The following is a 27,403-nucleotide window of genomic DNA, read 5'->3' on the forward strand; positions in this document are numbered from 1 at the left end:
AGCATTTTCTTTCTTTCTTTCTTTCTTTTTTTTTTTTTTGAGACGGGAGTCTTGCTCTGTTGCCTAGGCTGGAGTGCAGTGGCACAATCTTGGCTTACTCCACTCCTGGGTTCAAGCATTTCTGCTGCCTCAGCCTCCCAAGTAGCTGGGTTAACAGGCATGTGCCACTATGCCCGGCTAATTTTGTATTTTTAGTAGAGATGAGGTTTTTGTATATTGGTCAGGCTGGTCTAAACTCCCAACATCATTTTATTTTATTTTTTGAGATGGACTTTCGCTCTTGTTGCCCAGTCTGGAGTGCAATGGTGCAAACTTGGCTCACTGCAACCTCCACCTCCTGGGTTCAAGTGATTCTCCTGCCTCAGCCTCCCGAGTAGTTGGGATTATAGGAGTGTGCCACCATGCCTGGCTAATTTTGTATTTTTAGTTGAGATGGGATTTCTCTATGTTGTTCAGGCTGATCTCAAACTCCTGACCTCAGGTGATCCCCCTGCCTCAGCCTCCCAAAGTGCTGGGATTATAGGTGTGAGCCACTGTGCCCGGCCCAGGTTTGTATTTTTAAAATAAAAAATGGAAACATGGCTGGACACAGTGGCTCATGCCTGTAATCCCAGCACTTTGGAAGGCTGAGGTGGGGTGGGCAGATCACGAGGTCAGGAGTTCAAGACCAGCCTGGCCTAGATGGTGAAACTCTGTCTTTACTAAAAATACAAAAATTAGCCAGATGTGGTGGTGGGTGGATGTAATACCAGCTATTCAGGAGGCTGAGACTGGAGAATCTCTTGAACCCAGGAGGCACAGGTTGCAGTGAGCTGAGATTGCACCATAGCACTCCAGCCTGGGTGACAGAACAAGACTCCGTCTGTGGGGAAGAAAAAAAGTGAAAACACAGAAATTTGAAAGCTGGGTTTTTGTTTGTTTGTTTGTTTTTGTTTTTAGAAAATAGTGCCTATTCAGGAGAATTGCTTGAAACTGGGAGGGGAGGTGGAGGTTGCAGTGAACCAAGATCGGGCTGCTGCATTCCAGCCTGCGTGACAGAGCGAGACTCTGTCTCAAAAAAAGGAAAAAAGAAAATAGCACCTATTCAGAATTAGTTTATATTTTTGCCAAGATGAACTCTACTATGGTGTCATCTTTTCTTTTTTAAAATTGTCTTTGTGTGTTTTACAGTTGGTCTCTTCCCATGGCGATGTCCATCTGCCACCGTGGCACTGGTATTGCTTTGAGTGCAGGTATGTATATGTGTTTTTACACACACACATTTGCTTATTTGTAAATCTTGGCTGTTTCAGTGGCCCTAGTCACTGCCTCCTTTGCAGCTCTGCAGCTTGATTTAGAGGAAACAATAAGTCTCTTTTAAGTTTATTGTTCATTTATCCCCTTAATTAATTATGAGTTGCACTGTGCTCAGATTCTTTTTTTTTTTTTTTTTTGGGACAGTTGTTCTGTCGCCCAGGCTGGAGTGCAGTGGCTTGATCTTGGCTTACTGCAGCCTCCACCTCCCACTTCAAGCAATTCTCCTGCCTCAGCCTCCCGAGTAGCTGGGATTATAGCTACGCACCACCGTGCTGGGACTACAGGAGCATGCCACCACGCCTGGCTAATTTTTGTATTTTTAGTAGAGATGGGATTTCACCATGTTAGCCAGGATGATCTTGATCTCCTGACCTCGTGATCCACTCGCCTCAAACTCCCAAAGTGCTGGGATTACAGGTGTGAGCCACTATGTCCTGCCCAGATTATTTTCTTAGCAAATTTTTAACCCATTCCCTAGCACTTCCTAATATCATATTTATTGAAATTATAGAGAGCAGAGAAATGTAATAGAGATGGGATGGCTGACTGATCATTGATGAAACATAGTCCAAGATGAATCATCAACCTTAATCTTCAGAAACTGTTTTAGCACCCATTCTTATCACCTAGATTTGATCAGTCCCCAAAGACTAGCTTACTAACCAATCTCATGAAATCTTGTTTTACAGACCAGAATGTCTGTTTATTCATTTATTTAATATGAAATGGAGCTACAGAGTGAATTATATACTGGTCTCAGATAATTAATACATCCTTTTTAGGTAGGAAGGTTTATTATTTGGAGTGCAGATTACAATCAGGTTTCTGGGATATGATATCACAGTAGGGATATACTTTTCAAGAGGTCAACTAGAGTTAAAAATTTTCTCTGGCTGTTTCTGGAAACAGACATTTTTGCTTTTTTATTTTTATGTATTTATTTTCTCACAAGAATACGCATATAACCTATTTTTATTTTTTTAGCTTTCCTTTATCTAGCCTTATAGCATGCTTTGTTCTCCTATCCCCACCAAAAACAGAAACAGAAACTAGATTATGTTCCCTAGATACATACTCTCAAAGCATTCTAGTTTTTCTTTCATAGCAATCATCTTAGTTGTAATTTACTTGTTCATTGTCATTCTTCCTTACTGGATTGCCTGTTACCTGAAGCTTAAGACGGCATCTGTCTGTATTTTTAATCATCTATTATGGTACCTGGAATGCAGTAGATAATTTAATAAATATTTGATGAATACAAAATGAATAACACTCACTTTTTTGTTAATATGTTTTATATATTTCTGTCCTAAATTTTTATTCAGTGTATGATCATAGTTCTGGGCTCTAGAAGTATCTTGTTTTGGTCCCCTGCATACCAACTATAATAACTACCTAACTAGTATTGTATTTCAACTGGTATTTCTGTGTGATATGATTACTAGTTTAGCTGAAAGCTATTCAATTCAGTGGGAGCAAGAAGAGCTTATCGGTCATTAAAGTGCTGCATAGATAAATCTAAGTTTGTTCTCTATTAGTCACCTTGAGATGTTGGGGGAACTTGTGTTCTCTCCCAGCAAAGGTGATCTAGCTGTTACATATCCACAGGGAGAACAGATACAAACTAAGAGCAGTGGAATGCTTTCTAGAAGAAATGCTCCAATGAACTGTTAGCACATATTCAGTAAGACTTCTATTTTAAGTTGACAGTCCTAGGACCCTGGCTGGGAAAGGAAAATGTTCTTATGAGTTTGAGCAGTGTGTAAATCCCTGCTGTGTGTACAGACTCTTTTCTCCTGTGGATTGTTCCCTGGTATCTTTTTTTTTTTCGAGACAGAGTTTCACTCTTGTTGCCCTGGCTGGAGTACAATGAAATGGCACAGTCTTAACTCACTGCAGCCTCCCGAGACCAGCTTCCCGGGTTCAAGCTATTCTCTTGCCTCAGCCTCTCAAGTAGCTGGGATTACAGGTGCCTGCCACCATACCTGGCTAATAATTTTTGTATTTGTAGTAGAGACAGGGTTTCCAAACTCCTGACCTCAGATGATCTGCCTGCCCAAAGTGCTGGGATTACAGGTGTGATCCACCATGCCTGGCCCCTACTATGTGTTTAACCTCATCCTAGGGAATAAGAGAAAATATCTTGCCTAGAATCTGTATGAAGTTATATACCTGAGAGACAGAAGCCCCGCTGTTTTACCTTATGTAAAACTCAGTCTGAGCCCCTCTGTCTCATCTCTTTTGGTACTTTAGCCTGGGAGCAGTGCCTAAGTTTTATTCATCACATCAGGCATCATTACAATCTTGCCAAGAGATGGCCCGTTTGTACAGAGTAGAGCAGATGGCAGCCTTCAGGTCCTCGCATGTAGTGTGCTCTTGCTTCAGAAATTTGGTGCCAAATAGAGCTGTCGAGGTAGGAAAGGGAGTTTCTCTTGACTTTTGCTTTGTTGAAGTGATAGTGGTATTGTAAAAGTGCTCTTTGTTTCTGTTTTTCATAGTATCCTTCAGGGTCCCTCCTAGGCTTTTATAAACTATTTTTTTGTTTTGTTTTGTTTTAGAAACAGGGTTTCACCATATTGGTCAGGCTGATCTAGAACTCTGAACCTCAGATGATCTGCCCACCTCGGCCTCCCAAAGTGCTGGGATTACAGGCATGAGCCACTGCGCCTGGCCCTGTAAACTGTGTTTAGTGGTCATCAGTTGGGCTGTTGGCTCTAGTGTATATCTTGTATTTAAGAAGCTGCTGATGAGACATTGGCAGGAATTATCTGAATCTAAGCCAATACTATTTGCAATCTCATATGTGTGTGTGTATAATTATGTATGTCTACTTATAGACATGTACATATAGTTTTGTTGATAAGGGTAGAGACTGCTATCTAAAATCTGATGCTGTCATTTCTGTTCTTTAATTCCTTTGGTTGGTAAAGGGATGATGGAATTGAGGTATAAGGATGATTCATCGGCCAGGCATGGTGGCTACACCTGTAGTCCCAGCACTTTGGGAGGCTGAGGCGGGTGGATCATGTGATCAGGAGTTCAAGACCAGCCTGGCCAGTATAGTGGAACCCCATCTCTACTAAAAATAGCTGGGCGTGGTGGCTCCTGCCTGTAGTCCCAGCTGCTTGGGAGGCTGAAGCAGGAGAATCACTTGAACCCGGGAGGCAGAGGTTGCAGTGAGCCGAGATCGTGCCACTGCACTCCAGCTTGGGAGACAGAGTGAGACTCCATCTCAAAAAAAAAGAAAAGAAAAGATGATTCATGTTGTTAGGAATCCATATATAGTTCTGGTTTTTAAGCTGCTTGCACTGAACTGATAAGGGTGATAGAGTAGATCTCATGATTAGGCCATTCTAACTGTAGATTCATAATTACTTTTTAATTTTTTTAATGGAGAAGGAGTCTAGCTTTGTTGCCTAGGCTGGAGTGTAGTGGTACAATCTTGGCCCACTGCAACATCTGCTTCCTGGGTTCAGGTGACTCTCCTGCCTCAGCCTCCTGAGCAGCTGGGATTACAGGCGCCCGCCACTGCACCCAGCTAAATTTTGTATTTTTAGTAGAGATGGGGTTTCACTGTCTCAAACAGACCAGCCTATTTGGCCAGGCTGGTCTCAAACTCCTATCTCGTGATTTTTTTTTTGAGACGGAGTTTCGCTCTTGTTACCCAGGCTGGAGTGCAATGGCGGGATCTCGGCTCAACGCAACCTCTGCCTCCTGGGTTCAGGCAATTCTCCTGCCTCAGCCTCCTGAGTAGCTGGGATTACAGGCACGCGCCACCATGCCCAGCTAATTTTTTGTAATTTTAGTAGAGATGGGGTTTCGCCACGTTGACCAGGATGGTCTCGATATCTTGACCTCATGATCCACCCGCCTCGGCCTCCCAAAGTGCTGGGATTACAGGCGTGAGCCACCGCGCCCGGCCCTCACCTCGTGATCTTTTCGCCTTGGCCTCCCAAAATGCTGGGATTACAAGCGTGAGCCACTGCATCTGGCCAATTACTTTTATTTCTGCTTACTTAGAATAAGAAATTTTTAGATTGATTAAGGAATTTCTAGATGGATGCTTTCTGCTCAGTTTGGTGATATTGATGAACAGATTTAATCCTAAAAATTACTGAAAGAATAAGAGCAGTTTATTAAGCTGTAATTTCCCTTATGATCTCAGTATATTTGTCACCACTAAATGAAAAAAAGGATATTGACTCTTTTATCAACTATAATGATAAAAAAATGTATTCATTTGCATTCATGGCTAAAATTAGATAGTTTTCACAACTGAGGAATTATTTAGGCAGGGTGCAGTGGTTTACATCTGTAATCCCTTTGGGAGGCCGAGGCAGGGGGATTGCTTGAGCACAAGAGTTCAAGACCATCCTGGGTAACATATCAAGACCCTATCTCTATAAAAAATTTAAGAATTAACCTGGAATGGTGGCTTGCATCTATAGTCTCAGCTATTAGGGAGGCTGAGGTGAGGAGGATTGTCCAGGAATTCGAGGCTGCAGTGATCTATGATTGTGCCACTGCACTCCTGCCTGATCACAGCAAGACCCTATTTTTTAAAAAATTGTTTTTTCTCTCTTTACCCCTTTGAATGGTGGCCTTGCATTCATCAGCATATGTCCTGTTTTTCCCAAACCTTCTCTTCTAATTCCATGATTGAATATAGTAGCTGTGTTCTATAGAGTAGTAGTTACACTGTTTTCTTCAAATGCTGATGGTCCCTCCATCAAAATTATAAAGGAACAGGTTTTTGCCGGATGGATGACTTAGACAAATTACCTAATTCTCTAAACCTCAGTTTATTTCTTATAAAATGGGCATATTAATAATGCCTATTTCAGAATTCATGGGATTTCAAGAAACTTTATGCTCTGGGTGTTGCTATATGAAACATTTGGCCTGAAACAAAGTCAGTTCCAGCAACTGTAATCTTTGCATTCTTGTGGCCCTCATCCCATCCATTTTTCATACAACAGCAAGAAAAATCTTTTGAAAATAAATGGAATCATGTCACTCTCTTCCTTAGATTCTTCCAATGACTGTATTCACTTTAGCACTTAGATTAAAATTCGGATATCCACCATAGCCTTTGCCCTGCCAGATCTGGCCCTTCCCTAACTCATTCTTGCCATTCCTCCCTTTGCTTACTGTGCTCCAGCCACACTGATGTTTGAATTCATTGGAACAGGCAAAATTCTTTGCCACCTGAGAGCCATTGCATGTTATTTTTTCTTTAGTCTGAAATGCCCACCCTAACGTCTTGCTGCACTGTGCTAGGTTAGGTCTTTCTTATCCTTTATGTCTTTGCAAAACTGTTAACTCAGAGAGCACTTTGCTTACCACCATATTTAAAGTATGAGCTTCCTTATTTCTGTTTTACAGTACTATTCCTTCATAGTTCTTATTGTGCTGTGTTGTGTCCTGCAAAGCTTTTATTACACAAGATGTAATTCTTTTGTTTGCTAACGTTTTATAAATCTGTCTTTTTTTTTTTTTTTTTTTGATGCAGAGTCTCACTCTGTTGCCCAGGCTGGAGTGCAGTGGCACGATCTTGGCTCACTGCAATCTCTGCCCCCTGGGTTCAAGCAGTTTTCTTGCCTCAGCCTCCTGGGTAGCTGGGATTACAGGTGCTCACCACCATGCACAGCTAGTTTTTGTATTTTTAGTAGATACAGCGTTTCGCTATTTGGCCAGGCTGCTCTCGAACTCCTGACCTCAAGTGATCCACCTGCCTTGGCCTCCCAAAGTGCTGGGACTACAGGTGTGAGCCACTGTGCCCAGCCAAATTTGTGTCTTTTATTAGACTGTAAAGTCTTCAAAGAGTGGGCACTGTACCTATCTTATTTATAATTCATACCTTCTAGCACTCAATAGGTGCTTAGAAAATCTTTATTTACTAGATGAGTATACCCATGTAAATCACTTTGCTCATAGTGGTCACTTAGATACATTCATTCTTTCTACCTTCTTTTTTTTTTTTAAATATATATTTTATTGCATTTTAGGTTTTGGGGTACATGTGAAGAACATGTAAGATTGTTGCATAGGTACACACATGGCAGTGTGGTTTGCTGCCTTCTCGCCATCACCTATATCTGGAATTTCTCCCCATGTTATCCCTCCCCAACTCCCCACCCTCTGCTGTCCTTCCCCTAGTGTGTGATTCTTCCCTCCCCGTGTCCATGTGTTCTCATTGTTCAACACCCGCCTATGCATGAGAACATGTGGTGTTTGATTTTCTGTTCTTGTGTCAGTTTGCTGAGAATAATGGTTTCCAGGTTCATCCATGTCCCTACAAAGAACATCAACTCATCGTTTTTTATGGCTGCATAGTATTTCATGATGTATATGTGCCACATTTTCCCTGTTCAGTCTATCATCGATGGGCATTTGGGTTGGTTCCAAGTCTTTGCTGTTGTAAACAGTGCTGCAGTGAACATTCGTGTGCATGTGTTCTTATAGTAGAACGATTTATAATCCTTTGGATATATACCCAGTAATGGGATTGCTGGGTCAAATGGAATTTCTATTTCTAGGTCCTTGAGGAATTGCCACACTGTCTTCCACAATGGTTGAACTAATTTACACTCTCACTAACAGTGTAAAAGTGTTCCTATTTCTCCACATCCTCTCCAGCATCTGTTGTCTCTGGATTTTTTAACGATTGCCATTCTAACTGGCATGAGATGGTATCTCAATGTAGTTTTGATTTGCATCTCTCTAATGACCAGTGATGATGAGCATTTTTTCATATGTTTGTTGGCCTCATATATGTCTTCTTTTGTAAAGTGTCCGTTCATATCCTTTGCCCACTTTTGAATGGGCTTGTTTTTTTCTTGTAAATCTGTTTTAGTTCTTTATAGATTCTGCATATTAGCCCTTTGTCAGATGGGTAGATTGCAAAAATTTTTTTTCCATTCTGTTGGTTGCTGATTCACTCTAATGATTGTTTCTTTTGCTGTGTCTTTCTACCTTCTGATTAACCTCCTGTTATGCATTAAAAATTAGATAGGGATAATATGTAGCCTCTACTCTCAAGGATAGAGGAATCTAAGGAGTAAGACAAATAAATATTGATAATGCACTATGATAGCTTTTTAATAGGAGGTATGAGACCCCAGAGGAGAGACCAACAAATACTGTCATCCCTTATTATCTTTGGGCGATTGGTTCCAGCATTCCTCCTCAGATACCAAAATCTATAGATACTCAAGTCCTTTATATAAAAGGATGTGGTATTTGCATATATCCTATGTACATTATAGACTTTGAATCATCTCTAGATTACTTATAATACCTAATACAATGTAAATGCTATGTAAGTAGTTATATTGTTTATGGAATAATGACAAGAAAACAAAAAGTCTGTACGTATTCAGTACAGATAAAACCATGCATTCTCCCACCCAGTATTCTCAATCCACAGTTAGTTGTATATCCACAAATGCAGGACAGAGTTGACTGCACTCTGAAGGAGATAGGGAGCTTGAAAGAAGGATGAATAGGAGAGTTTGTGAAGAGGAGGTAGAGGAGGGCATTCCAACAGTGAAACTCTTTTATGCAAAGGCATAGGGATTGGAAATCACCCGGAATCATTGGATAATTATGATGAGATCTGTTTCTTAAGAATGGTGTTTATGGGAGAAGTGACAAAAATAAGGCTAGAAAGTGGGCCACACAGTAAAGGACTTTGACTGCTATGCCGTAGACCATGAAAAGCCATTAAAAGTTCATGTTCTCTTTTCTTCCAGTAACAGGACTAGCTGGCCTAAATAAATCCAGGATAAGTTATTTATTTTTAACTATAGAGATTTTATGATTAATATATAAATTTTAAAAAGCATGTTAACACTAATTTGACTTTATAATAGAATTTATTTAAAAGGAACTTTTTAATTTTTGTTTTTTTTTTTTGAGATGGAGTCTTGCCCTGTCTCCCAGCCTGGAGTGCAGTGGCACCATCATGGCTCACTGCAACCTCTGTCTCCTGGGTTCAAGCAATTTTCCTACCTCGGTCTCCCAAGTAGCTGGAACTACAGGTGTGTGCCACCATGCCTGGCTAATTTTAGTATTTTTAGTAAAGATGGGGTTTCACCATGTTGGCCAGACTGGTCTTGAACTTCTGACCTCAAGTGATCCACCCACCTCGGCTTCCCAAAGTACTGGGATTACACGCATAAGCTACCATGCCTGGCCTACAATGTTTAAAAGGTTGAAAGAGGAGACTGATAGTACTCTTCCATTGCTTAGGTTTCATAAGGATTAAAATACTCAGGGCTGGGTGTGGTGGCTCATGCCTGTGATCCTAGCACTTTGGGAGGCCAAGGTAGGTGGATCATCTGAGGTCAGGAGTTTTAAGACCAGCCTGGCCAACATGGTGAAAACCCATCTCCACTAAAAGTAAAAAAAAAAAAAAAAGCCAGATATGGTGGCACATGGCTGTAATCCCAGCTACTCGGGAGGCTGAGGCAGAAGAATTGATTGAACCTGGGAGGTGTAGGTTGCAGTGAGCTAGGATCGCACCAGTGCACTCCCGTCTGGGCAACAGAGTGAGACTCTGTCTCAATAAATAAAAATAAAACAAAATAAATACTCAGGATTTTTCACAGTGCCAGAAAAAATCTGTTTGACTTTTTCATATAAAAATCTAGTTGAAATTAAGTACATGTTTGAGAATGGCAGATAACTGAAGCTGCAATAATGAATGAGTCTAGGAAAGCGTAAATAACAGGATAAAACATACAACAATTAAAAAGCATGAGATTAGGAAGAAAGAATAAGGATGTTAAACAACATATATTTTAAGCTTTGAGCCAATATATACAGGTATTCATAGATCTGTATATGAATAAAAACAGGTTCAGATGGAAGAATCAGAACTTTGCTGAGAGATACTTGAATTTGTAGGCAAACCTGCTGCTCAGGCAGGTAGCCTGTTCTCTAGAAAAAGCCAAATGATTTATAGATTTATAAAGTAATTGATGGGCTTTGAAAATGGCTGTTTTTTTCTTCTGGACCTGTCTTGAGATGGGATATTCATTATTGATTCTTAAATGTCATCTGTTATACTTTAGAAATTCTGGTTATTCCAGACTGAGTGTAGAAAAAGTGAAAAAAGTGCAGACTTTGGAATGAGACGGATCTGTATTCAGTTCTAACTCTGTCACTAACAGTGAGACCTTACCTTGAAAAAGTTATTTGTCACCACTCACCCCTCCAAGCCTCAGTTTTTTTGGTCCACAAATTTGGATGTTACCTTTTTTTCTCTCTTTAGTTTAAAAAAAAATTTTTTTTTTTTTTGAGACTGAGTTTTGCTCATCTCCCAGGCTGGAGTGCAATGGCATGATCTTTGCTCACTGCAACCTCTACCTCCCAGGTTCAAGCAATTCTCCTGTCTCAGCCTCCCTGTTAGCTAGGATTATAGGCACGCGTCACCATGCCTGGCTAATTTTTGTATTTTCAGTAGAGACAGCATTTCCCCATGTTGGCCAGGCTGCTCTCAAACTCCTGACTACAGGTGATCCACCCTCCTCGACCTCCCCAAGTGGTGGCATTACAGGCATGAGCCACCATACCAGGCCTAGTTTTTAAATAATTTAAAAAAAATAGAGATGAGGTTTCAGTGTTGCCCAGGCTGGTCTCAAACACCTAAGCTTGAGCAGTCTGCCCACCTCAGTCTCCCAAATTGCTAGGATTACAGGTGTGAGCCACCATGCCCAGCCTGGATAATACCCTTTTGTTCTATATGGGGAGCAACTGTTAGAATCTAGAGAGAGACCTTAAAACTAGTATAAATTCTTTCATAGTGGATATGATTTGCTCTGCATTTGAGAAAAAGAAAAGTTTATGCATGTCACTGAGTAATGTAGTGTAGCTTAAAACATCAACCAAAGTTCCAGACTCATGAAAACATATGCATTAAGTATGTACAATTTTTTGTGTTTCACTTATACCCAATAAAGATATTTTTTAAAAAAGCAGGATAGCCTGAATGTGTTAGAGACATAAGACCAGAATGTGACTGAAATTAAGTAAGGCAAAAATTCAATTGGTAGTAGTATATCCTTTCTCACAATACAAACTGGTAGCCTGTGGACCATGTTTGGTCAAGAGATGTACTTTGTTTCTTTGTGGTGTGATGAAAAGGAAGGGAATTTGAATACCTTGTAGCTCTCCTCTCCCAACAATTTTCTGTAAGCACCATAGTCTATATGGCCTTAATTGCCTCATATTCTGCTTGATTCACACACCTGTGTGGCTCCTATAGGCATTTGGGTTTGACCTGCCTCTTGGGAGAGGCAAAAAATGAGATGAGTGGTGGTGACAGTAAGAGGGAAATGGAAAATCAGAAACAAAAAAGGAAAAAAGAGAAGGCCAAGGAACCAGATATTCAATGTTTATCCTCTGGAGTCCAAAGGAGAGAGACGTTGAACCTGGAAGGCACAAATTTTTTTTTTTTAATTGCATTTTAGGTTTTGGGGTACATGTGCAGAACATGCAAGATAGTTGCATAGGTACACACAGTAATCAAAACAGCATGGACTGGTACCAAAACAGAGATGTAGACCAGTGGAACAGAACAGAGGCATCGGACGCAACCCAATGTATCTACAACCATACAATCTTTGATAAACCTGACAAAAACAAGCAATGGGGAAAGGATTCCCTGTTTAATAAATGGTGTTGGGAAAACTGGCTAGCCATGTGCAGAAAGCAGAAACTAGACCCCTTCCTGACACCTTACACTAAAATTAACTCCAGATGGATTAAAGACTTAAACATAAGACCTGGCACCATAAAAACCCTAGAAGAAAATCTAGGCAAAACCATTCAGGACATAGGAGTAGGCAAGGACTTCATGACCAAAACACCAAAAGCATTGGCAACAAAAGCCAAAATAGACAAATGGGACCTAATCAAACTCCACAGCTTCTGCGCGGCAAAAGAAACAGTCACTAGAGTGAATCGGCAACCAACAGAATGGGAAAAAATTTTTGCAGTTTACCCATCTGACAAAGGGCTGATATCCAGAATTTACAAAGAACTCAAACAGATTTACAGGAAAAAAACAAGCCCATTCAAAAATGGACAAAGGATATGAACAGACACTTTACAAAAGAAGACATACATGAGGCCAAAAAACATGAAAAAATGCTCATCATCACTGGTCATTAGAGAGATGCAAATCAAAACCATGTTGAGATACCATCTCATGCCAGTTAGAATGGCGATCATTAAAAAATCTGGAGACAACAGATGCTGGAGAGGATGTGGAGAAATAGGAACACTTTTACACTGTTAGTGGGAGTGTAAATTAGTTCAACCATTGTGGAAGACAGTGTGGCGATTCCTCAAGGCCTTAGAAATGGAAGGCACAAATTATCCAGTCAGTGAAGAAATGTGTGTGGTGTATGTGTGATTCTGGTTTATCCAGCCTCAACTTGGCCTAAATGACATTTCTGTCAAAATTTTCTCCGTTTGTTCTAACCTGCTAATTTTTAATTTGGCTTTCTGAGCCTTAGATTTTATTATTAAAGAGGTTTTGCTGTCTATCTTCTATACTTTAGTCTCTTGTCATTTTGACAAGCCTGAAGACCAGGTAGGCCTTGGGCTGTAGAAAATGCACCAAGAGTTCTTGTCATCTTTGAGATCTCTTGAGAAATGTTATAGTTACTTTTCAGTCTGCTACATGATCATTTATTTTTCTACTTAAAATAATCACTGTTAAGGATTATAAAAATTACATACTCTATGAAATTCCTAATACAGGTCTGGTGGTGATTATTATTTACATTAATAATTGGAATAGTTAACCCCATACCTCTCAGAAAATATGTGATTATTTGTAGTTAAAAAAGTCCTTCTCAGCCCTTCCTATTTCACAGCTGCATCTTAGTCCTTGTATTACCAGGATGGGATGACCTGGCAGAACTCTCACCAGAAGAGAAAATGCTTCTCAGAAATGCTTTACTTTACCTCATTGCATGAATACTCTTGACCTCCAGAGAGATTGTGGGGAAGCAGATGGGCAGTATACATCATGATGAGATTAGTGTGACAACACTGTAAATAAAAGAACAATCACGTGCTATCACACTGAGTTTTAATCATCAGTTGGACAACTTCATGAGGGCTCTTTTAGATGTTTTCTTTTCATTTGTAGTGACACCTGCAGGGGCTTGCTAGGAAGAATTGTCTGAGAGAGAGCTTATGATGATTTCTGGAAGTGACAATAGGACTTGCTGACAGTCTGCACAGTTCCATATATAGCACTTAACTGCGGTGGAGCCAGCAGGAACTGGTCTTGGCAGTCAAGCAAAAACATCGGTTAATTTTTCTTAGTGATTAGATAGGACAGCTTCAGTGGCTTTATTTTCCCAATTGTAATTGTTTAACTGTTAGAGGATGCTGTCCTCAGGCACTCATGTTCTTAGGAGCAGGGTCAGTTTCCTGATTCCCAATATACTGAACATCAGAGGAGAATTTTTAAAAATCTCATAGTTAATTCTCATATGTTTTTCACTTGCAATGATGAAAGCTTTGGCTAAAATAACTTTCAGTTGAATTAACTGATTAATATTCCTGTCTGAAGAGGTGGAGCCTTTTTTGAACTATTAGCGAGGCAATCAGCCAACATGATCTCTCTCCTAATTATATCTGGGTTGGAATCTGGTAATGATCCTGGATCTCCTTGACCTCCCAGAGATTTGTAGAAAATTTTTTCTCCCTGATTATAAGAACATATTGCAAAGAATGAAAATATTATAGAAATATATACTTAGAGGCTGGGCATGGTGGCTCATACCTGTAATCTCAGCCCTTTGGGATGCTGAGGTGGGTGGATCATGAGGTCAGGAGTTTGAGACCAGCCTGCCCAACATGGCGAAACCCCATCTCTACGCAGAATACACAAATTAGCTGGGTGTGGTGGTCAACACCTCTAATCCCAGCTACTTGGGAGGCTGAGGCAGGAGAATCACTTGAATCCGGGAGGTGGAGGTTGTGGTGAGCTGAGATTGTGCCACTGCACTCCAGCCTGGGACACAGAGCAAGACTCTGTCTCTCAAAAAAAAAAAAAAGAAATATACTTCGAAAAGTTACCCATAATCCTGCCAGTCAGAAGTAACCAGTATTCTGTGTATATCCAGAGACTGTATCATTTTATGTTTTTTGCTTAAGGACTCAATCCATCAGGAAAATACCACCTAATTCAAATACAACTATTGCTATAGCCATTATTTACTAAACATATACATAATTATTTAACCCTCATAATAATTTGAGAAACAGAAACTGAAGCAGACAAGGCGGATGGGAGGCCAAGGCAGGTGGATCACCTGAGGTCAAGAGTTTGAAACCAGCCTGGTTAACATAGGAAACCTCGTCTCTACTAAAACTATAATAAAATTAGCCGGGCGTGGTGGCACATGCCTGTAGTGCCAACACAAAGCTCTGAAACTTCAAGAACCACGCAGATGCCTTAGATATCTGGGCAAACTCAGCCCTGATCTATGCACCAAATGGGACAGCAGGCTCATGGCTGCGTCTCAGGGATGGTCACTCATACCAATATTAACCAACAGAAGACGAGACCCTGATATGATGTTATCCTAGGATAACACCACCTACTCCCAAATGACTTACGAGAGTCAAAACTCATGGGAATCCTAGGGATGTGAGTAACAGTATCTTCTTCAGCTTTTGCTTTTCCTATGAATGATACAGAATTATGTCAATTAGTTTAATCAATTCAAAAAGAGAAGACTACTTCTAAATAAGTCAGATGTCCTCAAAATCATTCTACTACTACATAGCTCCACACCAGTTTTTTCTTTTCTTTTCTTTTCTTTTTTTTGAGATGGAGTCGTGCTCTGAGACCCAGACTAGAGTGCAGTGACACGATCTCGACTCAGTGCAACCTCCACCTCCCAGGTTCAAGAAATTCTGCCTCAGCCTCCTGAGTAGCTGGGATTACAGGCGCCCGCCACCATGCCCAGCTAATTTTTGTATTTTTAGTAGAGATTGGGTTTCACTGTGTTGGCCAGGCTGATCTCGAACTCCTGACCTCGTGATCCGCCCACCTCAGCCTCCCAAAGTACTGGGATTACAAGCGTGAGCCACTGTGTCTGGCCCAATTTATTTATTTCTTAGCTATTGAGTAGACTTTTTTTTTTTTAATCATTCACATAGGCCGGGCACAGTGGCTCACAACTATAATCCCAGTGCTTTGGGAGGCCAAGGCAGAAGGATTGCTTGAGCTCAGAAGTTAGAGACCAGACTGAGCAATATAGCAAGACCCTGTCTCTATGAAAAACAAAAACAGGTGGGCTTGGTGGCTCATGTCTATAATCCCAGCACTTTGGGAGGCCGAGGTGGGCGGATCATGAGGTCAAGAGTTCGAGACCAGTCTGGCCAACATAGTGAAACCCCGTCTCTACTAAAAATATGAAAGATGAGCAGCCAGCCCGGCCCGCCCGCACCAGTCCGCAGCCGCCCGCCAGACGCGCCCAGCATGAGGGAGATCGTGCACATCCAGGCCGGCCAGTGCGGCAACCAGATCGGGGCCAAGTTCTGGGAAGTCATCAGTGACGAGCATGGCATAGACGCCAGTGGCAACTACGTGGGCGACTCTGACTTGCAGCTGGAGCGGATCAGCGTCTACTACAATGAGGCATCTTCTCACAAGTATGTGCCTCGGGCCATCCTGGTGGACCTGGAGCCCGATACCATGGACAGCGTCCGCTCTGGGGCCTTCGGACATCTTTTCAGGCCCGACAACTTCATCTTCGGTCAGAGTGGGGCCGGCAACAACTGGGCCAAGGGCCACTACACGGAGGGTGCGGAGCTGGTGGATTCGGTCCTGGACGTCGTGCGGAAGGAGTGTGAAAACTGCGACTGCCTCCAGGGCTTCCAGCTGACCCACTTGCTGGGCGGGGGCACGGGCTCTGGCATGGGCACGCTGCTCATCAGCAAGGTGCGCGAGGAGTACCCCGACCGCATCATGAACACCTTCAGCGTGGTGCCCTCGCCCAAAGTGTCCGACACGGTGGTGGAGCCTTACAACGCCACGCTGTCCATCCACCAGCTGGTGGAGAACACAGATGAGACCTACTGCATCGACAACGAGGCGCTCTACGACATCTGCTTCCGCACCCTCAAGCTGGCCACGCCCACCTACGGGGACCTCAACCACCTGGTGTCGGCCACCATGAGCGGGGTGACCACCTCGCTGCGCTTCCCAGGGCAGCTCAACGCCGACCTGCGCAAGCTGGCGGTGAACATGGTGCCCTTCCCCCGCCTGCACTTCTTCATGCCCGGCTTCGCGCCCCTCACGGCCCGGGGCAGCCAGCAGTACCGGGCCCTGACCGTGCCCGAGCTCACCCAGCAGATGTTTGACGCCAAGAACATGATGGCCACCTGCGACCCACGCCACGGCCGCTACCTGGATGGCCACTGTGTTCCGGGGCCGCATGTCCATGAAGGAGGTGGACGAGCAGATGCTGGCCATCCAGAGCAAGAACAGCAGCTACTTCGTGGAGTGGATCCCCAACAATGTGAAGGTGGCCGTGTGCGACATCCCGCCCCGCGGCCTCAAGATGTCCTCCACCTTCATCGGCAACAGCACGGCCATCCAGGAGCTGTTCAAGCGCATCTCTGAGCAGTTCACGGCCATGTTCCGGCGCAAGGCCTTCCTGCACTGGTACACGGGCGAGGGCATGGACGAGATGGAGTTCACCGAGGCTGAGAGCAACATGAACGACCTGGTGTCCGAGTACCAGCAGTACCAGGACGCCACGGCTGAGGAGGAGGGCGAGATGTATGAAGATGACGACGAGGAGTCGGAGGCCCAGGGCCCGAAGTGAAGCTGCCTGCAGCTGGCGTGAGGGGCAGGTGGCGGCCGGGGCCAAGGCCAGCAGTGCCTGACCCCCAGAGCCATCTTGCTGCCACCACTGTCCCCTGCTATCCCCCCACCCTCGGGCTCCCATGCCGCCTCCTGCAGTATTTACGGCCTCCTCCTCCCCACCCAGGCCACCTGCGGCTGCTCTGTCTCTGTCTTAATGCAGCTCCTGGCCTGATGTTTTACGGTTTTGTTTTTTACTGGTTTGCGTTTATATTTTTGGGGATACTTAATAAATCTATTGCTGTCAGAAAAAAAAAAAATAATAAAAAAATAAAAGATTAGCCGGGCATGGTGGTGGGTGCCTGTAATCCTAGCTACTGGGGAGGCTAAGGCAGGAGAATCAATTCAACCTAGAAAGCGTTGGTTGCAGTGAGCTGAGATCGTGACACTGCATACCAGCCTGGTGAGAGTGTGAGACTCTGTTGCCAAACAAACAAATCCACATAAATGAAATTTAAAAATATTTTTATTTCATTCTTAAATAACCATACTTTTTTTTGGTTTGTTTTTAAAACAAAGTTCTCACTCTGTTACCCAGGTTAGTGCAGTAGCACAATCACAGCTCACTGCATCCTTAACCGACTAGGCTCAAGTGATCTGCTCTCCTCAGCCTCCCAAGTAGCTGGGACTACAGGTGCACAACATTGTGCCCGGAGAATTTTTTTTTATTTTATTTTTAGTGGAGACGGGGTCTCATTATGCTGACCAGGCTAGTCTCGAACTCCTGGGCCCAAGCAATTCTTCCACCTTGGCCTCCTAAAATGCTGGGATTACAACCATGCCCAGCCAGTCATAATTACTTACTAATGGGTTGTATATGCTGTTAGATATTACACAACTCCTCAAACCTTAGAAATCAGATTGGACACTGCCACCCTCATTTCTTGTTCCACACTGATTTTCACACAGCACTTCCTTTTTGTTAAGAACCCAGTTTTACAAAGATGTGATCATTGAAAGAAATCTAACATCTAAGGCCGGGCGCAGTGGCTCACGCCTATAATCCCAGCACTTTGGGAGGCCGAGGCGAGTGGATCACGAGGTCAAGAGATCGAGACCATCCTGGTCAACGAGGTGAAACCTTGTCTCTACTAAAAATACAAAATTAGCTGGGCATGGTGGTGCACGCCTGTAATACCAGCTACTTGGGAGGCTGAGGCAGGAGAATTGCTTGAACCCAGAAGGCAGAGGTTGCGGTAAGCCGAGATTGTGCCATTGCACTCCAGTCTGGGTAACAACAGCGAAACTCCATCTTAAAAAAAACAAAAACAAACAAACAAAAAAGAAATCTAACATCTAATGTTGAAACTGGACTACCTTGAGCTAATAATGGTTCACATTATGTCCAGTAGATGTTAAGTATCAGTGTCTTTCATTTGAATATATAAAATATCCTGTCGAACATGTAAGTTTGCTGTAGTACCCCAGGGCAGCTTAATTTATAGTTTGGAAACCACAATTTAGCAATGATCTCAACCTGTCAGATCAGGGTCTCTGGGAGTTGTGGTGTGAATACTCTTTTTTGCTTCCCCGATATATTTTTGTTGATTGTGGGAAACAACTGGCCTTTTATTTCTTTTTTCTTTTGAGATGGAACCTCACTCTGTTGCCCAGGCTGGAGTCCAGTGGTACGATCTCAGCTCACTGCAACCTCCACCTCCTGGTTTCCAGAAGTTCTCCTGCCTCAGCCTCCCAAGTAGCTGGGATTACAGGTGTGTGACACCACGCCGGGCTAATTTTTGTATTTTTAGTAGAGACGGGGTTTCAGCATGTTGGCCAGGCCAGTCTCAAACTCCTGACCTCAATCTGCCTGCCTTGGCTTCCCAAAGTGTTGGGATTACAGGCATGACTCACCTCACCAAGATGATACCTTATTTCTAATTTGTGTTTCATATTTGTTAATCGTTGGTGGTCGATAGCCACTGAGCTCCAACAAATAATGCAGCCCTGTCAGACATTAAAATATTCATACTTTTTTTTTCACATAGGGAAATAATCTTCCAAATATATACACATAGCATTTACATTATATCATTATGGTTTTGATTTGCATTTCTCTGATGGCTAATATTGTTAAGCATCTGTTCATTTATTGATTGGCCATTTATTTATCTTCTTGGAGAGATCTCTATTCAGATCCATTTGTCATTTTATTAATTGAGTTGTAAGAGTTCATTATATATTCTGGATAAAAGTTCCTCATGATTTGCAAATATTTTCTCCCATTCCTTTGGGTTGTCTTTTTACTTACTTGATGGTATTATTTGCAGTACAAAAGTTTGTAATTTTGATGAAATCCAATTCATCTGTTTTTTCTTTTGTCATTTATGATTTTGGTATCGTCTGTGAAACCACTACCTAATTCAAGATCATGAAGATTTATTTCTATGCTTTCTTCTAAGAGTTTTATAGTTTTAGCTCTAATATTTAGGTCTCTAATTCATTTAAATTTAAATTTTTGTGTGGTAGAGATTTGAATGATTTTAAATTTTTTCTCTCTTCGGATGTAGCAACACTAGAAAATAAAGATAAAAAATAGGCCAGGTACAGTGTCTCATGCTGGTAATCCCAGCACTTTGGGAGGCCAAGGTGGGCGAATCACTTGAGGACAGGAATTCGAGACCAGCCTAGCCAACATGGTGAAACCCTGTCTCCACTAAAAGTACAAAAATTAGCCAGGCATGGCATGCATCTATAACTCTAGCTACTTGGGAGGCTGAGGCACAAGAATTGCTTGAAACAAGGAGGTGGATATTGCAGTTGCAGTGAGCTGAGATCGCACCACTACACTCTAGCTTGGGCAACAGAGTGAGAGTCTGTCTCAAAAAAAAAAAAGAGAACCTAATTTTTTTTCTCATTCTTCTCTGGACTGATATACTGTTTTTACCTTTTCTTACTTAGATGATCAACTAGATGATATACCAAGGTGTTAGTTACTTCTAAACTGGCAGGTGAAGTTTTTATAGAGAGGGATGTTGAAAGGAGGAATAATGTACTAAAACACATGGCACATTTAATTTATGAACAGATCCAAAGTAGCCTATCTCCCACTATAAACTTGAACATGAGTTTGAATCTTCTCCATTTCAAGGCCAGGTGTGGTGGCTCACATCTGTAATCCCAGCACTTTGGGAGGCGAAGGCGGGCGGATCACTTGAGGTCAGGAGTTCGAGACCAGCCTGGCCAACTTTGTGAAACGCTGTCTCTACTAAAAATACAAAAATTACCTGGGCATTGTGGTGGGCACCTGTCATCCCAGCTACTCAGGAGGCTGAAGCAGAAGAATCACTTGAACTTGAGAAGTGGAGGTTGCAGTGAGCCAATTTTGTACCACTGCACTCCAGCCTGGGTGACAGAATAAGACCCTGTCTCAAAAAAAAATCTTCTCCATTTCAAAATGGTTTAGAATTGTGCTGTCATGGAACCCAGTTTTATGTATCATATTAGTTGTATTTTGTGAGCAGCTGTGATGAGCTACTTGGTTTTCTCCTCAGGGGTCTCTCTTTTTGGCATGTCAGCCCTGTTACTCCCTGGGAACTTTGAGTCTTATTTGGAACTCGTGAAGTCCTTGTATCTGGGGCCAGCACTGATCCACACAGCTAAGTTTGCACTCGTCTTTCCTCTCATGTATCATACCTGGAATGGGATTCGACACTTGGTAAGTTAATTGGGGATTTGCACATTTTCTCAGTGAAGCAGGTGGGGAGGCTAGGAGGATTCTCTCCTTCATTACTGGGTTTAGTACTGTTCTTTTTTGTTGTTGTTGTTCCAGAGGTGGAGTCTGCTCTGTCGCCCTGGCTGGAGTGCAGTGGCACGATCTCAGCTCACTGGAACTTCTGCCCCCTGGGTTCAAGTGATTCTCATGCCTCAGCCTCTCAAATAATTGGCGTTATAGATGTGTGCCACCACTCCTGGCTAATTTTTGTTGTGTTTTTTTTTTTTTTTTTTTTTTTTTGAGACGGAGTTTTGCTCTTGTTACCCAGGCTGGAGTGCAATGGCGCGATCTCGGCTCACTGCAACCTCCGCCTCCTGGGTTCAGGCAATTCTCCTGCCTCAGCCTCCTGAGTAGCTGGGATTACAGGCACGCGCCACCATGCCCAGCTAATTTTTTGTATTTTTAGTAGAGACAGGGTTTCACCAGGTTGACCAAGATGGTCTCGATCTTTTGCCCTCGTGATCCACCCGCCTCGGCCTCCCAAAGTGCTGGGATTACAGGCTTGAGCCACCGTGCCCGGACTAATTTTTGTATTTTTAGTAGAGAAAAGGTTTCGCCACGTTGGCCAGACTGGTCTCGAACTCCTGACCTTAGGTAATCCATCCACCTCAGCCTCCCAAAGTGCTAGGATTACAGGTGTGAGCCACCGTGCCCAGCTAGTGCTGTTCTTAAGGTTAGTTCCTCTGTGCATTCTCTGGCAGTCCTGCTGGTGGTGTAGCTGAGCAGTGATAAAGGCTTCACAGATACTTCCAGAGTCTCATTGTGAGCGCTTCCTTTTTAAGAGGGATATTATTAAACAAGATCCCTGAAGGCATAGAAGGCATGTTTATTAGATAAATATTAATTGGTACCTATTTATGTGTCCGGTACTGTTGTAGACACTGGGGATTCAGTTATGAGCTAGATAAACATTGTTGCTACTTTCATTCTTATGTTCCTGTTGACCCAGAGTAATGCTTCTGACAGGACTTGAATAGATGACCTTTTGTTATCTAGACATTATATTGCATTTTTGCTTTAAGCTATTGGACAGAACAGGCCAACTTTAACAGCAGCTGGGTGCCAAGAATCCTAGGTTTTAATATCGAGTTTAGGAATCTTTTAATGGAGTGAAAACCATCCATGTTGCCTTCTTTGTGACCTCATGGTCAGCTCAAAACTGGTTTCTAAAATTAGCCAGGTATGCACCTGTGGTCCCAGCTACCTGTAAGGCTGAGGTGAGAGGATCGATTGAGCCCAGGAGGCAGAGATTACAGTGAGCTGAGATCATGTGACTGCACTTCAGCTTGGAGGACAAAGTGACCACGTCTCAAAAAAAAAAAAAACAGACTGGGCTCAGCGGCCCACACCTGTAATCGCAGCATTTTGGGCGGCCAAGGAGGATGGAGCATAAATAAAATCAAAATCAAAATCTGGTGTCTTTCTTTTTTTTCTAAAGGAATTAAAGTTTAATCAAGCCTACTCCAGGTCAGAACTCAGTCCCTCCTCTAGAATTTTAAGATTTCATATTTTGGCTGGGCGCAGTGGCTCATGCCTGTAATCCCAGCCCTTTGGGAGGCCGAGGTGGGCATGATCACTTGAGGTTGAGAGTTCAAGACCAGCCTGACCAACATGGAGAAACCCTATCTGTACTAAAAATACAAATTAGTGGGGCATGGCAACGCATGCATGTAATCCCAGCTACTCAGGAGGTTGAGGCAGGAGAATCACTTGAACCCAGGAGACAGGTTCAAGTGGTGAGCTGAGATTGCGCCATTGCACTCTAGTCTAAGCAACACAAATGAAACTCCATCTCAAAAAAATAGAAATAAAAATTTAAAATTTTAATTATTTCTGTATTTTCGTCACTTCTGAACCTGAGCCAACTGTCAGATGGATGCTTTTGCCTTAATTTGGCTTTTTATTACTTCTGAATCATAGCCTTAGAGACAAATACTTTCTGGATTTTGGTTTGGTCCAATAGACAGTTTAATGGAATAAAAAAAGTGAGAGACTAAATGACTTATCAAATTAAGTGTCTGTATCAACTGTTCCCTGGAGCAGTGTTCAGTGTGATTTAAGATGACTTTTCACTTCCCTGAGGGGGAGGGGGTAGAAAGGGAGGACATTTCCATTAATGACTTCCTATTCCGCAGAACAAAGCTCTGTAAAGAAAATCAGCTGATCAGCTTCCTCTGTTCATATTTTGGCTCAGGCAGAGACTTGCCCATATTTGTCTTTGTCTCAAAATGAGGGGAAGAGTGGGGAGGTTTTACAAGATCCCAGAACTTAGAGCTTTTCTGCCCTGGTTCCTGGCTGTGATGGTAATGTCTTTGTTGAGAGAAGTGAGGAACCTAAAGGCCCTTAAGTCTGCTTTTATTTTTTCTTCTAGCAAGTACTAGTTCTGAGTGTGGGACAGGATTTTGTGTTTTCTGTGACAGCCTGTAGTTTTTGGCCTCTGAACTTGATAGTTGACTTGCCCGAAGATCTAATGGGGGAATGGGGAGTAGGATTGATATAAAAGTCTAGGAGGTTATAGGCTCTGTGGCATTCTAGGGGATATCCCCGCCTACCACCCCTACCCAGTAGGACTCAGCTGTTTATAAAACACTGTTCCTATTTAAGCAAAACAACTCTGGGATTTACTTGACTTCTAATCTGATCTAGTTAGAAGCTATTTGAGGGTTGAGGTGGAAGCATCTTCTCATCTTGATTTTTTTTTCTTTTCTGGGCTCTCTCCATCTTTTCTCTGAACTGACTCCTAATTTAGGCAGTTTTACATTGAGACTGTGGGCGTATGTGTGTATGTGTGTGTTAAGACAGCCATGTATGTGGGAAGTGTGGAAAATGAAGACTTCTTTTGCCCCAGGGACTCATTTATTTACTTATAATGTAATATTAATATGTTAATATCCCTAAGACACAAGAGAGTCAAAGTTAGTGTTTTGTTAAATGTGGGGCCGAGGGTGTGGTAGCTCACACCTGTAATCCTAGCACTTTGGGAGGCCCAGGCCAGTGGCTCTCTTGAGCTCATGAGTTCAAGACGAACCTAGGCAACATGGCGAAACTCCAGCTCTACCAAAAAGACAAAAAATTAGCGGGGCATGGTGACAGGCTCTTGTAGTCCCAACTACTTGGGGGGCTGAGGCAGAAGAATTGCTTGAATCTGGGAGGTCAGGGCTTCAATGAGCTGAGATTGTGCCACTGCACTCCAGCCTAGGTGACAAAGTGAGACCCTGTCTCAAAAACAGAAAAGGAGTGGGGGCTGGGTGAGATGGCTTACACCTGTAATAACAGCACTTTGGGAAGCCAAAGCAGGAGGATTGCTTGACCCCAGGAATTCAGTACCAGCCTGGGCGAGACATAAGACTCTGTCTCTATTTGTTAATATTAAAAAGAAATATGGGTTTTAACTCAGTGGGTAGAAAACCAATTTAGTAGCATGCTACCAACAAAAAAAGAAATTTAAGTAGAATAGAATATCTAAGTTGGGGCTGGGTGTGGTGGCTCATGCCTGTAATCCCAGCACTTTGGGGGGCTGAGGCCAGTAGATCACTTGAGGTGAGGAGTTCGAGACCACCTTGGGCAACATTGTGAAACTCCATCTCTATCAAAAATGCAAAAATTAGCTGGGCATGGTGACTGGCACCTGTAGTCCCAGCTACCTGGGGAGCTGAGGCAGGAGGATTGCTTGAATTTAGGAGGTCAGGGAGGTCAAAGCTTCAGTGAGCTGGGATTGTACCACTGCACTCCAGCCTAAATGACAAAGTGAGATCTTGTCTCAAAAAAAATTTAAAAAGCAGGGGGTGGGTTGGGTGAGATGGCTCATACCTGTAATCCCAGCACTTTGGGAGGCTGAGGCAGGAGGATTGCTTGAGCCAGCTGTGCAAGGCATAACAAGACCCTGTCTCCTTTTTTTTTTTTGAGACGGAGTCTCTCTGTGCCATCCAGGCTAGAGTGTAGTGGCACAATCTCGGCTCACCACAACCTCTGCCTCCCAGGTTCAAGCAATTTTCCTGCCTCAGCCTCCCGAGTAGTTGGAAATAGGTGCCCACCACCACACCTGGCTCATTTTTTTTGGTATTTTTAGTAGAGATGGAGTTTCACTATTTTGGCCAGGCTGGTCTGGAACCCCTGACCTTAAATGATCTGCCCACCTCGGCCTCCCAAAGTGCTAGGATTACAGGTGTGAGCCACTGCACCCGGCCTATTTTTTAGTATTAAAAAGAAATATGGGTTTTAACTCAATGGATAGAAAACTAATTTAGTGGCATGCTACCAACAAAAAAAGAAATTTAAATAGAATAGAAAATATAGGCTGGGGCTGGGTGTGGTCACTCATGCCTATAATCCTGACACTTTGGAAGGCTGAGGCAGGTGGATTGCTTGAAGTCAGGAGTTTGAGACCAGCCTGGCCAACATTGCAAAATGCCATCTCTACTAAAAATACAAAAATTATCCGGGCATGATGGGACTTACCTGTAGTCCCATCTACTCAGGGGCCTGAAGCAGGAGAATCACCTGAACCTGGGAATCGGATATTGCTGTGAGCCGAGATTGTGCCAGCTGGAAAGGCCGGGTGCAGAAGTTCATGCCTGTAATGCCAGTTCTTAAGGAAGTAGAGAGACAGGAGGATAGCTTGAGCCGAGGATTTCAAGACCTGCCCGAACAGTATAATGAGACCCATTCTCCACAAAAAGGGAAAAAATATTTTTAATGAAACTTATTTTATATATAACATATATAAATATATATGTGTATATACGTGTGTGTGTGTGTATGGCACCACTCAGTAATGGTAAATATTGTTTTATCAACTTTTCTATATTATATATACATATCTACTGGGTTCCAATTTAAAAGGTATTTCTTAGTAGAGTCACAGTCAAAACAAAATTGAGAAATAGTGTTCTAGATCAGAGTATCCTTTAGAAATACCAGTCCTCTAATAAACAGAATTTCCTTCTATAAAAAGATTCTGTGATTGACTGTATCTAGGAAATCATGCATATTATATATCTCTTTTGGAGATTCACAGTATGCATTAATAAACTGTTGAGAAAGTCTTGCAGTTAAATGTTTACGAACTTTGTATGACCACAGAACTGTTTTTGCCCCATATAATGCTTTCAGCATTCTGAGGAACAAGTGTTTGGAAGAACATACTTTGAGAAACATTAATCTAGACGTGTGGTCATGAGGAAAAGTTTTATCTATTCAGTCTGGAAGCTTTTGTACACCACATAGGGCCTGTGGCATTCTAGAGAACATTCCTCCTACCATCACCACACAGTAGAACTTGATTTTCTGTCATTGGAATAAATGGATAATAGGTTCCATACTGTGGGTTTTGAGAAAGGTAAAGGTGGGGCATAAGGGTAGAAATGCTTTTCTCTAGACTTACGCTGAGAGGAGGTGTCTATTCCTTTACGTAGAATTACTTTCTGAGGCAGAACTGTAAATGTCCTGGTTACTGAAATTCCTTTTTTTTTTTTTCTCTATCCACAGATGTGGGACCTAGGAAAAGGCCTGAAGATTCCCCAGCTATACCAGTCTGGAGTGGTTGTTCTGGTTCTTACTGTGTTGTCCTCTCTAGGGCTGGCAGCCATGTGAAGAATGGAGGTTCCCAGCATAGTCTCCTACACATTATTACATTCACCTATCTTTCTGTTTGTCACTCTTATCTCCAACCTGGGAAAAGTTATCCTTATTTGTTTAGATCCCTTTGTGCTTTCAGATCCCCTTGGAGCAGTAGAGTACCTTGTAGACCGTAATAGTGGAAAAAGGTCTAATTTCCCCCTTGTTTCTAAAGATGGGATGGCTGCAAAAACTCCCCTTTTATGCCCACAGCTTGCCTACTCTGGGCCTAGAAGCAGTTATTCCCTCTCCATATTGGGCTTTGATTTATGCTGAGGGTCAGCTTTTGGCTCCTTTTTCCTGAGACAGTGGAAACAATGCCAGCTCTGTGGCTTCTGCCCTGGGAACTGGGGGTGAGGCTTTGGGTGCCACTGTCTGTGGGTTGCTGGCTTAAAGGACAATTCTGTTCATTGGTGAGAGCCCAGGCCATTAACACCTACGCAGTGTTATTGAAAGAAGAGAGGTGGGGGTGGAGGGGAATTAGTCTATCCCAGCTAGAGGGAGATAAAGAGGGCTAGTTAGTTCTTAGAGCAGCTGCTTTGAGGAGAAAATATATAGCTTTTGACACAGGAGGAAAATCCAGAAAATTATCATTGAACATATTAAAGTTTATTTCTTTTTCTTGCATTTCCAGAAAAGCCTCCTAATTTTATGCTTTCTCATTCCAAGTCATATACCATTTTTTTCTGAAACCGAATTAAAATACTCATTTTATCTTTGACTCTCCTTGAAATCTAGAGAAACCAAGAAAATGGCTGTTGGGAAGGGACCAATTTCCTCCTCTTCCCTTTGGTCTTCAGTTTTTCTACATCTCATAACTGGAAAAATTTTCAGGGAAATCAAATAGAACTTAGCCAGAGATTTAAATATCA

General features: G+C 42.6%; 1 protein-coding gene and 1 pseudogene across 1 annotated transcript in view; both read left to right on the forward strand.

Moving 5' to 3' along the window:
• SDHC (succinate dehydrogenase complex subunit C) overlaps nucleotides 1–27,169 on the forward strand; it is a 46,448-nt gene extending 19,279 nt beyond the window's left edge. Inside the window, exons 4-6 of the mRNA XM_003735163.5 lie at nucleotides 1,171–1,232; nucleotides 20,695–20,858; nucleotides 26,403–27,169. Coding sequence (XP_003735211.1) covers nucleotides 1,171–1,232; nucleotides 20,695–20,858; nucleotides 26,403–26,507 — 331 coding nt within the window. The 3' untranslated portion in view covers nucleotides 26,508–27,169. The remainder of the gene's footprint in view (nucleotides 1–1,170; nucleotides 1,233–20,694; nucleotides 20,859–26,402) is intronic.
• LOC100386618 (tubulin beta-3 chain pseudogene) lies at nucleotides 15,751–17,267 on the forward strand (annotated as a pseudogene).
• Nucleotides 27,170–27,403: the final 234 nt, after the last annotated feature.

Source organism: Callithrix jacchus, chromosome 18, assembly GCF_049354715.1.
Source record: "Callithrix jacchus isolate 240 chromosome 18, calJac240_pri, whole genome shotgun sequence".
Taxonomy (NCBI): domain Eukaryota; kingdom Metazoa; phylum Chordata; class Mammalia; order Primates; family Cebidae; genus Callithrix; species Callithrix jacchus.